Source organism: Takifugu flavidus, chromosome 6, assembly GCF_003711565.1.
Source record: "Takifugu flavidus isolate HTHZ2018 chromosome 6, ASM371156v2, whole genome shotgun sequence".
Taxonomy (NCBI): domain Eukaryota; kingdom Metazoa; phylum Chordata; class Actinopteri; order Tetraodontiformes; family Tetraodontidae; genus Takifugu; species Takifugu flavidus.
Window position 1 is genome coordinate 4,887,298 of NC_079525.1, and position 15,127 is coordinate 4,902,424.

The 15,127-nt window shown below is 47.0% G+C and overlaps 1 protein-coding gene and 1 long non-coding RNA gene across 6 annotated transcripts; one reads left to right on the top strand and one right to left on the bottom strand.

The window, feature by feature from the left end:
* The first annotated feature begins 1,810 nt into the window (after nt 1–1,810).
* Nucleotides 1,811–15,099, top strand: trim2a (tripartite motif containing 2a). Of its 4 annotated transcripts, XM_057035025.1 has the most exons (13): nt 4,731–4,810; nt 4,841–4,914; nt 9,184–9,356; nt 9,468–9,705; nt 10,015–10,166; nt 10,241–10,421; nt 11,433–12,156; nt 12,339–12,439; nt 12,517–12,684; nt 12,935–13,103; nt 13,340–13,410; nt 13,574–13,714; nt 13,913–15,099. In XM_057035025.1, the coding sequence occupies exons 3-13, from the start codon at nt 9,223–9,225 to the stop codon at nt 14,063–14,065; spliced, it is 2,232 nt and encodes a 743-aa protein (XP_056891005.1). In that variant the 5' UTR covers nt 4,731–4,810; nt 4,841–4,914; nt 9,184–9,222; the 3' UTR covers nt 14,066–15,099. The 4 variants fall into 4 exon arrangements, with proteins under 4 accessions (XP_056891007.1, XP_056891005.1, XP_056891008.1 ...); XM_057035027.1 differs by lacking the exons at nt 4,731–4,810; nt 4,841–4,914 and adding an exon at nt 1,811–1,940; XM_057035028.1 differs by lacking the exons at nt 4,731–4,810; nt 4,841–4,914 and adding an exon at nt 6,680–6,698.
* LOC130527014 (uncharacterized) lies at nt 1,832–5,643 on the bottom strand. 2 transcript variants are annotated; one of them, XR_008950916.1, is made up of 5 exons: nt 5,506–5,636; nt 4,945–4,987; nt 4,150–4,308; nt 3,014–3,180; nt 1,832–1,971 (listed from the first exon to the last, which is right to left on the bottom strand). It is a non-coding gene; the product is annotated as an uncharacterized LOC130527014 (long non-coding RNA). The 2 variants fall into 2 exon arrangements; XR_008950915.1 differs by lacking the exon at nt 4,945–4,987 and having other exon boundaries at nt 5,506–5,643.
* Nucleotides 15,100–15,127: the final 28 nt, after the last annotated feature.

Consider the following 15,127-nt stretch of genomic DNA (forward strand, 5'->3'; position numbering starts at 1 on the left):
TTTCTGGATGTAATAGACCGAAGTGCTGTGGTAGTACTGGCTGACATGTCAATCGGCTCATGACTGGGCACGTTGTGTGTGGGATTATGCTCCTCTCAATCCCTCCTTATCCTGCAGCTCAGCCTAACACCAAGATCTGTGCTGTCACTCTGCTACTACTGCAGGAACACTGAGGATGTCAGAGTCACAACGTAAATTTGGGATTATCTTTTATTGATGTTCTCCTGTCGAAGAGGGGCATTGTGAGCATGACCCAAGAGTCCAGTCGGGGAAAAGCTCTCAGCAACATTGCCTGGAAAAGAAAGAGTGAGTGGTAACTTCTGGTTCTTCTCCATGGAAATAAAAGAAAGCACACATGAAGTGTATGTGTAAAATAGAAATCTGGCAAGGAGCTCGTAATCCCCGTTTTCGCCCAGGTTCATAAAGATGCATCTGTTTCCAACGGCAACAAAGGAGGATTGTGAACCCTCCACAGAGGACCACTGAGAGTCTAATCTAAGAGCACCAGCAAAACGATCAAAAATCAATTAAAACATTGGTGATGCTGATGTGATGCATGTCTCCAGGTTCCACATGACATCAACACGTGGTGAGAGGCGAGCTGACGGGCACAGAACCATGGCGGGAGGAACCAGACATTGGGTGAGGCTGCACTAATCAACTGCTTCCTGTTCCTGTTTGGGTCGGGATTTCTGAAATATTCCAAGATGCTGAGCAGCCTTTAACGTGACACCAGTTTAGAAGATTATTGGAACCTTATATCACATCCAGAATCTGTCTCATTTTATGCAAACTTTTCCTCATCTCTGGTATTTGTGTGGCTTTTCTACACCAAACATGAAGTATCCTCAAATATAAGCATCTGAAATAGTCACTACACAGACCTTTACCCTCCGCTGGGCCCAGTGGGTGCAGCTGTGACCAGTGCTGGATGAAATCTTTTTTTATATCTGGAAATCTGGAACACTGTCCTTTTTCTGCTTTAATCTTCTGTGGTTCTCAGATTCTCACCTGTTCTGAGCTGGGACACAAAAGTTTGCATGCTGGCTGCCACCGTGTGCTGCATGTTAAGTGGTTGGCCACACAGAGCCTGTTGGGTTTCCAAAATAGTTGCGAGGCTTTGAGATGCCTGGACCCCCACCCTGTCCCGACCCTGCCAGACAATGAAGCTCATACCTCCTTTCTGCTGGGGCTGAGATCCTTTAATGGAGGAAGAATGGAAATAGCTGGATTCTGCCTTTCTTTCCTTTTTGATTTGATCTGAAAAGACGCTTTCAGGGGAGGTGGAATAATATGTGGTTGTCCTGGCAACAGCCTCCGTGGTAGAGGAGGAGCATGCCTGGAAGTTCACAGTTAGGCTGGGATGTCCCACCAGGACCAGATCTGATGTTATAATCTCTCCTGCTTAAAATCTTAAATCCCCCCCCCCCCCCCCCCTCCTTTTTTTTATTTTTTTTATTAACGTCATTTTTGGGTGGTAAAGAATCTCAACAAATGCATCCAACAAATGCACAACATTAAACTTGCATATAAATGTAGTTTGATTTACTGAACTGAACTCTCGGTTAAATATATTTCGCACATTTATTTGCCATCTTTCAAAACTTTTTATCCGTTTTAAGTCTTCGTCTTGGGCTTGTGTAGCTACTGAGGGGGAAAACAGAAATAATAGATGGATGCTGGAGCTATTTTTACACAGAAATGTAATATTGATGAAGCCTTTATTTAAAAAAGAAAACTCTCACCGCTGCCTTCGCTCTCGGTGCAGCATCAGAGGCTGCTTTAATGCACAGCAGCACAGAGCAGAGCAGCGGAGGACGGACAGGAACCACCAGCGACCTCCAACAGGACAATTGCTTGTTTAAAAAGTTCCGTCAGGATCGTCTCTGGTCCGCATGCGTCGCTGTCGAGGTGGTACCGGAAGATCGGATCACCTTTAGGTGAGTGCATCACAACTTCCTGCGTTCAAACCTGTCACGACTAAAAGCCCGAAAATAAAATCTGGGTTTGCGTACAAAGGAGAGATAATTTAATCCGTGCGTCCAAATCACGCCAAACAGTTAAATCCGGTGGGACGAAGGAGATTGGGGTCGGTCTGGTTTTAGTCCAGGACCAAACTCATGATCAGGGTCATGTCTGTCTCACATTTGCACACAGCCGCTTTGGTTATGCTGGTGGTGCAGACAGTTCAGGCTTAATCTGACTTCTGATGTCAAAAGTGACCGTCTCAGGTACAAACATTTGTCTTTACATTGAAAATTGAATTTCTTTTGCATGGGTATGATGATGTTGATAATGAAACCTTTTTGGTGACCAGGATTTATTTATATTTTACGCTGGTTATATGTGATTTGCTGTCAGGAATATAAACTAATTTTGCAATTGCTACCGCTCCCCCTGCTGGTAAGTGGAGGTATTAAATATTCACATACGTAGTTTGGCTGTTGGGTTTTAGTCGAAGAATTTATTTTTGTTTGAAGATAGATTTCTTTTTCCATATGTATCCTATTCCAAATGTTGACCAGTGTGATATTGATGAAGGCCCTAGAGGCTGTTCGATGCTGCGTGACACTGAAGCCTCACGGGGTCAATGAGCCTCCCGCTCTGCTGCCATGCTGCAGCGCCATCTGACCGGTTAAAGCTGATTGATTGGTGCTGGACCTGCACAACAGCTGTTTAACGGGTTCTAACTCGGAGTGCAGTTGGTTCAGAGAGGTGAGAGTGCGTTAACGTCAGGAGATGGTAGCAGGCAGCTGATGGCGATTCATGTGACCTTAATTCATGCCCCCGAAGAGACACGTTCGTAGTTTTGGGCTAAAACTGGCCCACTGACAGTTGTTTGACTGGGTGGATTTAGTCAAATGAGTGCAGCTGTGCTTTATCTTGTGTCACGGCTAAAATCTGCACACAGGGACTCATAATTTAACCTGCATGTCATCGTCAGGATATCAGTGTTGCACAAAAGCAGACCCACCTTAAACTTGGTGATAAGCAACAATGAACTCTTATTCACCCTCCATTTGGGGTCCATTTGTCTTCTGCACTCAGCCAGTCCCCTTCGCTCTTTATGTTTTGGCACCGCTGCATCCAAAGCCTGTTTCCTCTCATACAAACCCAGCAGAGGTGGGAAAGGAGTGGTGCCGTGTCCCTTCAGACCCAGTTCGCTCTGCGCCGTGTGATCTGGTTAAGAGGGAGTGGATGTACAGATGCATTAGGGTAATTACTGCAAACGTGGTTTATGCTCTGCCAATAAGATTAAAGCTTTCTGGATGAAGGAAGTGGTGGGAGGGAGAATGTGTGCATGTTATATGTTCCTGGGTAGGTTTTGCCACTATGGTTCTGCAGAATTTCATTAAGTAAAAATGATGATGACACTCGGCTGCACATTATAATATTTGTTTTTAACAACAAAGAAGACAGATAATGCTGTGAGTAAATGTCAGATTAACGTCTATAATGGACATTAAATAATTATCTTACCCAGTTCTGGGTTTGAATCTGGCCTCTCAGCGTACAGCTGGCATGATCTCCCAGTGCCTGTGTGGCTTTTCTCCCGTAGCCACCCAGTCCTGACGCGTACACATTAGCCTGACTGGTGTGTGTGTCTTGCGATGGACGGGGTCCAGGGTGGACGGATCACCCCTAAAGCCCACAACTTCGTTATGTGGGCCCAGTCTGGTATCCAGCCGTGTTCTGTGGGAGGAAGCTGATATTTGCTTCCCGAGGTCACCGTCTAGACACTGTCCAGATATTCAGCAGCGAGGACGACTGAGCTCAACAGAGCTGCAGATAACAGCAACACAACTCAACTACACAAACTCACACTTGACTTTTCTTTTTCTTTTTCAACCTTGCAGCTTTAATGCAATGAATAAATTACCTCAGTGACCTTGAGGTTGCAGGGTCAAATCCCCAGACTGGCAGAATTGGTTGTGGAAAAACACGTATATTTGTCACCCAAAGTGCTCAAACAGCACGTGTTAGCTGATAATTAATTATAATAATTTTAATTTTGGCTCGTGATGCTAACTGCAGCTGTTCGGAAAAAATACTTTTCTCACTTTTCTGAAGTGACCGGTTCTTTTTGTTTTGTGATCCCTCGTTTGTAGACGCGGGTTCTGTTGCAACATTCCCGCCGTGTTTACCAACCTGCAACACAGAATCCGAGGCCGCCAGAACAGATTCCGTCCCCAGCGTTGCTCCACGTTGGCTTTTTTCCTAAACATTTGCAGATCTGGTTCCAGTTACTGCAGCGGTGGCTGGCCGTTCAGGATTAGGTTTAGAATGATGATAGCTGGAGCCAACGCGCTAAAAGGAAAAAGCGTGTTTACATTGTAAACATTTCTTGGAAGCATAGATAAAACTGTTGTTGTTTATCAGTTCCTGCTCACTACAGCTTTTGTAATTTTGTATTTATGCAGAACTCAAACACAATATTGAGTGGAACGTAAAGGAAAGGGGAAACCTCGCCGTGTCACTTAGACTCTGGAGCTGTTACATAATGACACCAAAGGACTAGTTCTCAGGTCTCTGCGTCAGCTCCCCCGTTCTCATTCTTATCTCTGGGGATCTGTCCCTCCCTGGATGGTTCAAGAGCAACAGAAGCTTTAAGGTCGGCCTCCCACAGCTCGACCGAGGCTTCTGATTGGTCCCCGTGCTCCCTGCAGGCCAGCGGTGGGCCCTCCCCCACCGGCCGCTGCCTCCGCTCGGCCCATCAGTCTGTTTGGATTATCGTAACAGCTCAGGCTGCTCACATGTTCTCCCCTCACAAACCAGAGGAAAACATAGATGAGACGGATTCGTTGACCTCCAGCAGCAGCAGCAGCAGCAGCAGCAGCAGCAGCAGCAGCAGCAGCAGCAGCGATTGTTCCCCCCGTCCCAGAAAAGAGACGTTAAAGCAGCCATGGAGTCACAGTAAGTGTGCAGTTTGCTGGCAGGACTCACAGAAAGTTTCTGAAGTTCTTTGTTGCCTTGTTGGCATCTGTAACTGGAACATCATTATTGGAAAATGCCTCAGTAATTAAGTGTTGCGTTATAATACTTGAAATACAAGTTACCCACACACACACACACATGCACACACACACATGCACACACACACACGTTTGCTCACAGCAGAAGTGGGGTTTTTTGTGTGCACAAGGAGAAGATCTCACTCCTTGCAGATATTTGACTGTCATTTCCCTTTCCTGTTTATCATAGCAGACTTCAACTCAGTCCCGTGCAGGTGCATTATGGGTTTGTCTCAGAGCTGCAATTTGTACTCAATAATATTTTTTTTGTTTTTCAAAAGCAGCAACTTCAACTTCTTCAACTGTGGCGCCAAAGTCCTGAGGACTCATTAATGACTTTAATTAGTGTCAGTGTGAATTAATGAACATTTACTTCGGTTACATAGAATGTTTTTGCTTTTATTTCTAGATTAATTTGAATTTGTGGCCTTCACAATGGCCGTAGCATTTACGCTAATGGGTCCAACCTGTAATTTGATGGTTTACTCCTTACTTTTCCCCGTTAATGTGGCTTCTGCGGGAGGACGACGACTGCAGATGTCGTCTGGACATCAAGTCAGAGTGTTTCAGCCTCACTGACTCCAGGTTGACATTAAGTGCTGATTGGACAGCTTTTGAATGCCGTTGGCCTGCATACGACCTTCATTTAAGGCTGATGGTTGACGACTTATCTGCTTTTACCAGAACGCGCCGCTGATACATAACCCAGCGACACACTGACGCGGTTTTCTTATTCTGTTTGACCTCGGGAGCTTCAAAGAGGGAATAAAAAAGACCTGGCAGGAGTTTGTTTCAGAAACCTGTTTGTTTGCTCTGTTTATTGCTGGGGTGTTTTTAACCAGCCGACCTCCCTTCGGAGGGTTTTGCAGCTGCGGTCGATTGTGCAGCCGGGCCTGCTGCGCCTCCATAATCTCCAATCATCCTGCCATCACTGCAGCCTTTAGATTAGCATGAGAGGGCTTTGCTGTCAAGGGGGAAAGCTTGTGTCCGCGCAGCTCTAAAAAACATGTAAAATACCAGCTGAAGTGTAAAGTTTCACAAAGGTGTGGCCCGGATTGTTGTCACATAACTTCCTGCTTGGGGATTTTTCTCAGGTTTGAAGTGTTTTGTTTGCGAAACACTGCAGGATTGATGACTTTGGAAGGATTACGAGGCCGATGAGGAACATCAGGATTATAATCAGACCATCTGGCTTGAGGTGCTGAGAGGAATTAAAATACCATGAAAATAAAAAAACCTGACATCATCAATAAGTGCCGTCACCCAGAGTTGAGATTTTAATCCAAAACATGTGAGGAAATGTCTGCGATCGATTGATTTGGAGCTTAAGCAGAGTGAAAAGCAAGACAGAAAAGCTTACACAAAGTCAAAGTTGGGTCCCCGAGGTGGGGGTGCACAGATGAGCTGACACATTTGTACCAGTGTGACTTTGTTCCAGTGGTACAAACCAGTTGGTTTGTACCAGTGCTGTCAAACAGACACACGTTCTCCTTGTTTGCCCTCTGGCGGCGCCGGCTTGGACCGAGCGATGTCATTGTTTGAGGGGGCGATGCGTCGTATTGTGTGTTTACGACCAGGCAGAGAAAAACAGCTGAGATCAGAGATCCAGAAAGAACCAGAGTTCCAGTGAAGCCGCGGTGTTGGTCAGAGCCTGAAACACACCAGGATGCTGTCCCCCCGGCCCCGGTGAGTGGGAATGGATTTTGGTTTTAGCCCAAGTCGTGTTTGTTTTAGCAGGAATGGAAAGATCCAAATGTGCATCAGCTTCTATTACGTCAGAAGTAATAACGCGGGTTTGAAGTCACCAAACAGGTCCTGTTTGTGTGTGTGTTAATGGTTTCTTCAGCTATTGTTGTCAGCACTTACCATTTGTTCCACACACACTTCTGAGTGATTTAGTCCTTTTTGAAGTGAGCTGAAGTGTCCCAACAGATTTTACAGATTCCTTAAAGGTTTCCTGAAGCATTATTGTCTTTAGACACACATAGAAATTTAGAAAGCAATTTAAGGCTTTATTTAAAGGCCTTTTCTCTTGAGGGTGTTGGCATCAGTCACGACCATTAGGGGACGCTGTGGACGAGATGTTTTAATTTTTTTAAGCCTAAAAACATCTCTCTGCTCCGGTTCAGCCATTGCGTTTGCAGCTCTCCTCTGAACGGACTCACTGACTCATCTGGCACCAGCTGAGATGAGATTACTGGAGCTGCCTCAGAGCCACCAGCCATGAGGAAATGAGTGGAAGAAAGAACTGCACCAGTTCAACCAGTACATTAGAAACGCCGCTTAGAAACGCCACCAGCGCTTCGGAGCGAACCCTGTTATCGTTTCCTCACGGATGCGTATTTACTGGGACACATTATCACATTTGCTGTTTCTTGTTTCCCCTCTGTCCATGTGCAGTGAGTCAGCAGCAGCAGCACACACACACACACACACACACACACACACACACACACAGTTAAATCTAATGAGGTCTGCGTAGAAGAAATGCTGTCCCGTTTTTTTCCTGTTTATGTCACTCACTCCTGATGATGCAGACGTGGGCGCGCACACACACACACACACACACACACACCACACACCAACACCACACACACACCCACAACTCACCATCACACAGCATTTCACAGAGTAGATAGAAAGAGAGAAAGACAGAAAAGAGGGAGGGAGAGGAATGAGGAGAGAGGAGAGAGCCGGGCTGGGAGGAGGAAAGGAAATGATGTAAAAACTGAAATATAATCTGGAAATTGTCTTTCCTGACGTGGGCTCTCTCTCTCCCTCCTCCCTCTCTCTCTCTCCCTCTCCCTCTCTCACCCTCTCTCTCTCTCTCTCTCTCTCTCTCTCTCTCTCTCTCTCTCTCTCACCCTCTCTCTCATACACACACCTTTACATCCTCACATCACATCGCTGCTTCCAGGCAGTGTGTCCGGGCTTCTCATGCGCACGTTCCTCCTCTCTGTCACATGGATCCGGTGTTTTCAGCTGTGTGAGTGCGCGGGCGAAGCCTGTTGATCCGACACATCAGCGATCGCATTCTCCCCCCCTCAGTGGAGGTTTTGGGGATGTAGCGACGTCACAGAACCGTCCCGGGAGCTGAATGGGCCTGGTAGCCTCCCCACGTGCGTGTGCTGGCCCCGCTGCGTCGCGGACGGCGGCTCCATCCAGCCGGACTTATTCTGCCCCGTTAGTGCAGATCTGGTTATGTAAGAGGGGGGATGCGACCTTGTCTGCGCTGGGGTGGCGTCCCGCCGTGGCGTTCTCCAGGGTCCGGGAAACTGTCGACATCTGTTTGATCTGTCCTGCTGGAGCCGGTGAGTTTGGAGCACTTAGAGGACGAGCCCTCGTGTTTGAGGCAGGAGTAGGAATACATATTTTAGGCTGGTGTTTGAGTTTAAAGCATTCGGGGGAGGGGGGGGGGGCGGTTATGGTCCACTCAGATTTCAGGAGAGGAGGAAAGTTGCAGAGGGAGACGGACGGGTGTGTTGTCACAAGTGCTGCCTCCATCGCTGCTGGGCTCCTGTCTGCAGCAGAGGCGGATTCTTTCCGCACCTTCATGCAAATGTGAGGCACTGACACACTTTCTGTGTTCAAGTCGGCCTCCAGACGATGTTCTGAACGCCCTCATTAGGCGTGACCTGCTTCACGTCTTCATGGTTTGACGTTTTCGGTACTAACGAGGATTCTTTGCCGTCCTGATTGGACGACTCCCGATAGACGAGGTCAGAGAACGCTGTTTTTGTGTCTCACCTGCCTTCGGCTGGCAGCAGCTGCTGTCTTTTGCTTTTACTCTGTGATCAAATATTTATTTGTCACAGTCCTTCTTCCTGCCCCTTTGATTGCCCCCCCCCTCCACGCGCACACACACGCACACACACACGGGGGTCAGGATCCCCTGAGAGGTTTAATAAATTGTGTGTGGTCTCACCATTGATCAGGAGAGCTGAGTAAGCACATATGTCATCAGAGTTGTTTCATCTTTTGGCCGTAAATGAAGCTCCTTCCTGTCCCCAGGCGGTTTATTCGGGGTGATAATTCTCTGTAAACATGGTCGGAGTTCATTTTATTCAATGATTAACGTGTTTCTAATCTTCGTGCTTTGAGAGGTTGGAGGCGGTGTTTTGATCGGGGCCTCTCTGCCGCAGGGATACTTTAAAGCTGTTTCGCTCGGCAGGGTGCGGTGTGAGAGGCAGAGTCACCCCAGAGATTTAGGATGGCCAGTGAAGGCGCCACTCTCCCCAGCCCTGTGGTACGCCAGATCGACAAACAGTTCCTGATCTGCAGCATATGTCTGGACCGCTACGAGAACCCCAAAGTGCTGCCCTGCCTGCACACCTTTTGTGAGAGGTGAGTGTGCGCACAAGCGTGGAATCACGCTACAATTTTAATATCGTGACAATAAGAACGAGTCCATGACGGACGGCGCCGCATCTTCGTGTCTGTCCTCTCCTCCCTCAGGTGCCTGCAGAATTACATCCCGGCCCACAGCCTCACACTTTCCTGCCCCGTGTGCCGCCAGACCTCGATCCTGCCGGAGAAGGGTGTGGCGGCCTTGCAGAATAACTTCTTCATCACCAACCTGATGGACGTGCTTCAGCGGACACCGGGCAGCTTCAGCCAGGAGGCCGCCGCTCTCAACAGTGTCACCAATGTGGCTGCAGGCCAGCTGCTCTCCTGCCCCAACCATGGAGGCAACGTACGAGTCTCAGACTTGAGAATGGATCAAATTTACAGCTTTAGGCTAGAAACGGCCTTGATAACATGAACAGATGTTAGCTAGCTATTGTTTTTATTAGTGGAGCATGCAAGAGTTTGGTAATGAGCAATTGCAAGAGAGAATAAATTTCAATGTTAAAAAAATGTTTTTCCACTAGACTGTTTTATCGACCTACTAATTTGTCTTCAGTAGTCATAAATTACCTTCTTGCATGATGGGAAAACCAGCTTTAGCCACGCTAAATGTTAAAACCCCATCTTTCCATCTTTCCCCCTCTCTTTTGCAAAGGTCATGGAGTTTTACTGTCCCCATTGTGAGACGGCCATGTGTCAGGAGTGTACGAACGGTGAGCACGGAGAACACCCGACTGTGCCTCTGAAGGACGTAGTGGAACAACACAAGGCCTCACTACAGGAGCAGCTAGGTGCTGTCAAGCAGAGGTACGCCAGCAGCTCCACCCAGACCTCACAGCGTCGCGCTTTAATCATCTGACTGTTGATTCCGGCGCTCTCAGGTTGCCGGAGATCAACTCGGCCCTGCAGATGGTGTCGGAGATCCTGCAGCAGCTGACCAGTCAGAAGAGCTCCATCGAGAACGACATCCATGCCACCTTCGATGAGCTGCAGAAAACTCTGAATGTGCGCAAGAGCGTTTTACTCATGGAGCTGGAGGTCAGCTACGGGCTCAAACAGAAGGTGAGCTATGCTAATGCTACGTTATTGGTGTGGAAATGCATATCCTGTATGTGGTAGTATCAGTGAACCTAAAGCCTATATTTGGGGATGTCTGACTCTGCTGACTGAGAGGCTGCTGTCCCCCCCCCCCGAAAGCGCCGTCACAGGGCTTGTTAATGATTTACAGTGGCGTGGCCGCTGTGCAGTAAAACGCTGCGGAGCAGAGCACATCAGCTATTTGTCCGTCAGCTGTGTTGGCTAGAGGGAGCTGCACGCACACATGGGATGATTTGGGCGTGTCGTGTGCAGTGAGCGCACAGAGCACGGCGCCTCCTTTCATGCTGAAAAACCACTTCAGCCTCTCGCTGTGCGGGATGTTGTGTTAGTCTCCAGTCCGCTGCAGCGTGGAATAGCATCAAGATGGAGAGATAGTGGATGTTTTGGTTCGAAGTTTTCACTCAAAGGTGAATGTAATGGCCTCACACGCAGGAAAAGAGGACTGTGATGGTCAAATGTGGGTGAGTCTGGCTCCATGTTCACAACAGCAGGAGATATTCTAATCTACGGTTTATGGGATAGCAACAATGCTAATGCTCTGAGGATTTAAAGGAAATGTGTAACTAATGATGACTCACAGCCAGATGTACTTTTGTCCTTTAACGTACAATGGAACTGTAAAAAATAGGATTATCTGCAATTGAGTTAGTTTCTTCCGCGTGCCTGTGGACGCAACATTATCTGTCCTACCAGGAAACAATGGACGCAAACAGCCACCGAAACTCCAATGTGTGACCTAACAGTGGTTGTTTACTTCACACCCACCCGCATGTTTTGAAGGACTTGAATGTTACCTGCTGCACGCTGTGTGGTTCCTTTTTTCCTATTTAGGCCCTCATGTAACTGATATAGTGCTGTTTGCCGCCATTACAGAATAGAGACGTTTCATAGTTTAATATTTTTCCGTGAGTGACTCATTTCAAATGTCTTCCGGCAGCCTTTATCTGCATGTTTGTCCCTGTGTGCCATGTTTAGGTACTCCAGGCCCAGCTGGACACCCTGCTGCAGGGACAGGAGGGCATCAGAAGCACCTGTGACTTTACTGAGCAGGCGCTGAGCCGTGGCACCGACGCCGAGGTGCTGCTGGTGAAGAAGCAGATGAGCGATCGCCTGATCGGGCTCGCCACCCAGGACCTCCCTCTGCAGCCCGGAGAGAACGACCAGCTGGACTTCCTCGTGGAGACGGACGGACTGAAGAAGTCCATCCACAACCTGGGCACCGTTGTGACGACCAACGCCGTGGCCTCCGAGACTGTGGCCACTGGCGAGGGGCTACGGCACTGCGTGATGGGCGTGCCCACTTCGATCACCATAACGACCAAGGACAAAGACAGTGAGCTGTGCAAGATGGGTAACGCCATCATCACAGCTGAGCTCTCCTCATCTGATGGCAGCAAAGGCGAAGGGGAGATACTGGACAATAAAAACGGCACCTATGAATACCTGTTCACGGCCCCCAAAGAGGGGACTTTCAACTTGTCTCTGCGTCTTTATGAGCAACATATCAAAGGAAGCCCCTTTAAGATAAAGGTCATTAAGTCTATAGATTTCATGGCAACAACTGATGGCGTAAAGAAGAGGCTGAAGTCTCCTAGCAGCAGTCACATCAAGCAGAAGGCCATCAAGAGGCCAGCCAGCATGTACAGCATCGGGAGGAGGAAAGAAAACCCCATCGAGGACGACCTCATCTTCAGAATAGGTATTAAAAAAAGAATTTTCGCTGGAAACACTCATATCTAGAGAACGACTTTAATTAATAACGGTATTGCTGAAAATCTGGATTGATTAATGCCTGGAATTCCAATTGTTGCTGGAATCTTGTTTGGCCACCAGGTGGCACTGTTTCTACTGCGGGATTTTACAGATTTGGCTGTTTTTCAGGCACCAAAGGAAGGAACAAAGGAGAGTTCACAAACCTTCAGGGAGTAACTGCCTCTCAGGGAAAGGTGCTAATAGCTGACAGCAATAACCAGTGTGTCCAGGTGAACACAGTGCTGCGACTTTGAAGCCACGATGCCTGGGCACATTTTTGTAATTCCATACTGGTTTTGTACCACAGGTTTTCTCAAACGATGGCCAGTTTAGAATGCGATTTGGCATCCGGGGACGGACTCCAGGTCAGCTGCAGAGGCCGACGGGCGTGGCCGTCCACCCCAACGGTGACATCATAATCGCCGATTATGACAACAAATGGGTCAGCATCTTTTCGAGTGAGGGCAAGTTTAAGGTAGGTAGTGTTGGGACAAAAGATTCTAATGGTAGCAAAAGTCTGCTTATATCTTCAGTTTACATTTGGACATTAATTGTGTTATTTTATTTTAAATTTATTTCCCCTCTTGGAATTATTTTGATCCTGTTGTCTGTCCAGCTGCCTGCAGCTCCCCTCACATGACACATGAATCTATTTATATTCATGTGACTGCATTTTGTTTACACGTGACGTCATTTCCTGTGATGCCACTGCTGCTTTTTCTCAGAATAAGATCGGCTCCGGGAAGCTGATGGGCCCTAAAGGCGTCTCTGTGGACAGGAACGGTCACATCATCGTGGTGGACAACAAATCCTGCTGCGTCTTTATCTTCCAGCTCAACGGCAAGCTGGTCACCAAGTTTGGTAACCGCGGCAACGGCGACAGGCAGTTTGCAGGTAGGCTTGTGGGAACTGCGTACGAACACAAATATTTGCTTTCATTTCCTTTTCCCATGATCCATCCTAACACACTAGTCATCCACTGATCAGCATAACACGTATTCAGTTCAGTTGTAATCTGTATTTTCGCCACTATGTGGCGTCTTTTTCTCTGTTTTGTCATGTGTCATTGCTGCAAGGTCACTTTTTAAATTTTAGCTTCTAAGATTTTCTTGATTTTGTTTTTTATCAAGGTCCACATTTTGCCGCCATTAATAGCAACAATGAAATCATCGTGACAGATTTCCACAACCATTCAGTAAAGGTAAAAGGTTCAAGCATTTCAAAAGCAATACAAATCGTTTAATTAACCTTAAATCCACTGTGTTTTAAGTAACAGAAGTAAAATCGTGAGAAAAATATGTTTGTTTTTGTTTCCCATGCTCAAATAAAATAGAAAAGATTATTTATGTCCTCGGTGAATGCAGGTGTTCAACACAGATGGAGAATTCTTGCTGAAGTTCGGCTCGAACGGCGAGGGTAACGGCCAGTTCAACGCCCCCACGGGGGTGGCGGTGGATGTGAATGGAAACATCATAGTAGCAGATTGGGGCAACAGCAGGATACAGGTCAGCATGACCATTCATTAGCGTGTATGTTGCTATGTCACAGCCCTCTTTAAGAGCCGCTTATTATCATTTAGGATCAAATGGAGGCAGCAAGTTATCGGCGTGAAGTTCCTGTTGATCATTTCTCACATCACAGCAGCCCACCTGATCACATTACTGTTACCAGTCATAACTAAATGTGATATTTGTGCCTCTCAGGTGTTTGATGGCAGTGGCTCGTTCCTGTCGTACATCAACACATCAGCAGACCCGCTGTACGGCCCACAGGGGCTGGCGCTCACCTCGGACGGACACGTCGTGGTGGCCGATTCTGGCAACCACTGCTTCAAAATCTATCGCTACCTGCAGTAGCAGCTCTCTCCTCCCCCACATGCGCACACACACACACCACGCGTTTACACACCGCAGAGTGTGTAAACGCTCTTCAGTGTGGTGACAACCAGCAGAACTGCATTCACTTCCCCCCCGGTCATTCCTGCCTGGATCGTACTGTCGTACCATCAGTTGTCGTCGTAAAACCAGAGCTGGATTTAAATGAAGTGTGATATTTGCAGGGAGTAACTCACAATTGTGTTCACATTCCACTATTAGGGAGCGGCAGTGGTCGGTTAATATCGTATAGAGAAACAGATGAATTGTGATGATGTGGTGAGACAAATGGAAGATACTTCGCTTGCACTTGGTTCAGCAGGTGCTGGTTGGAGTAGAGCCAATGAGTTGTCAACTGATGATAAAAAGGAAAGTATATCTATTTGTATTTTCACTTCCTGCATACTTCCTGCAGTTGAATGCTCTTGGGAATCTACCCATTTTGCAAATCTTTGCTAAATGTATAGAGCATGACTAGGAGTCGGTTTACTGTTTTCACCATTAACACCTGAACTGTGCACAATAGGTTTAAATTAAATAAAAATCACTTAAATGCCACAATACGTGTCAAAATATAGGTATGTATGTGTTACATGTATAACAGAAAGCCACTGTTTGTGACTTTAACATAGAATTTTGTCAATAATGGAAGAATCGGAAAGACTAGTTAGTCAGTAAGTGGAGAACGTCACATCTCCCTCTGAAAGTGTATCTTTAATCTAGAGAAACAGAGCTGCAGAACTGTGATCACCTTCACTCCTTAATCTGTGCTTTTATGTCCTTCCACGCTGTAGAATATAATGTATTTGAATAATTTGTCCATCCTCCTAACATATGTAGAGTAGGTCAGCAGTTAAGGTGTCCATGCTCCCTTTAAGAGGCTTTTTATGCAATTTCATTGCGTGTTTTACCAAGTTTGATCACCCATTTTGTACACAAATGTGTTTGATTATGTTTACTTATGTCTTGATTATGTCTGTTATGCCAAATGGAAATAAAGTGCCCATAGGAAAGAATATTGTGTTGGTTATTTGACATTTTGCA

Excerpts from the sequence above, each read along its gene's own strand:
- trim2a (XM_057035027.1), top strand. The coding sequence starts at position 9,223 with ATGGCCAGTGAAGGCGCCACTCTCCCCAGCCCTGTGGTACGCCAGATC. Across the intron at positions 10,422-11,432 it reads GCTACGGGCTCAAACAGAAG|GTACTCCAGGCCCAGCTGGA; the intron begins GTGAGCTATGCT and ends TGCCATGTTTAG. Across the intron at positions 13,411-13,573 it reads TCCACAACCATTCAGTAAAG|GTGTTCAACACAGATGGAGA; the intron begins GTAAAAGGTTCA and ends CGGTGAATGCAG.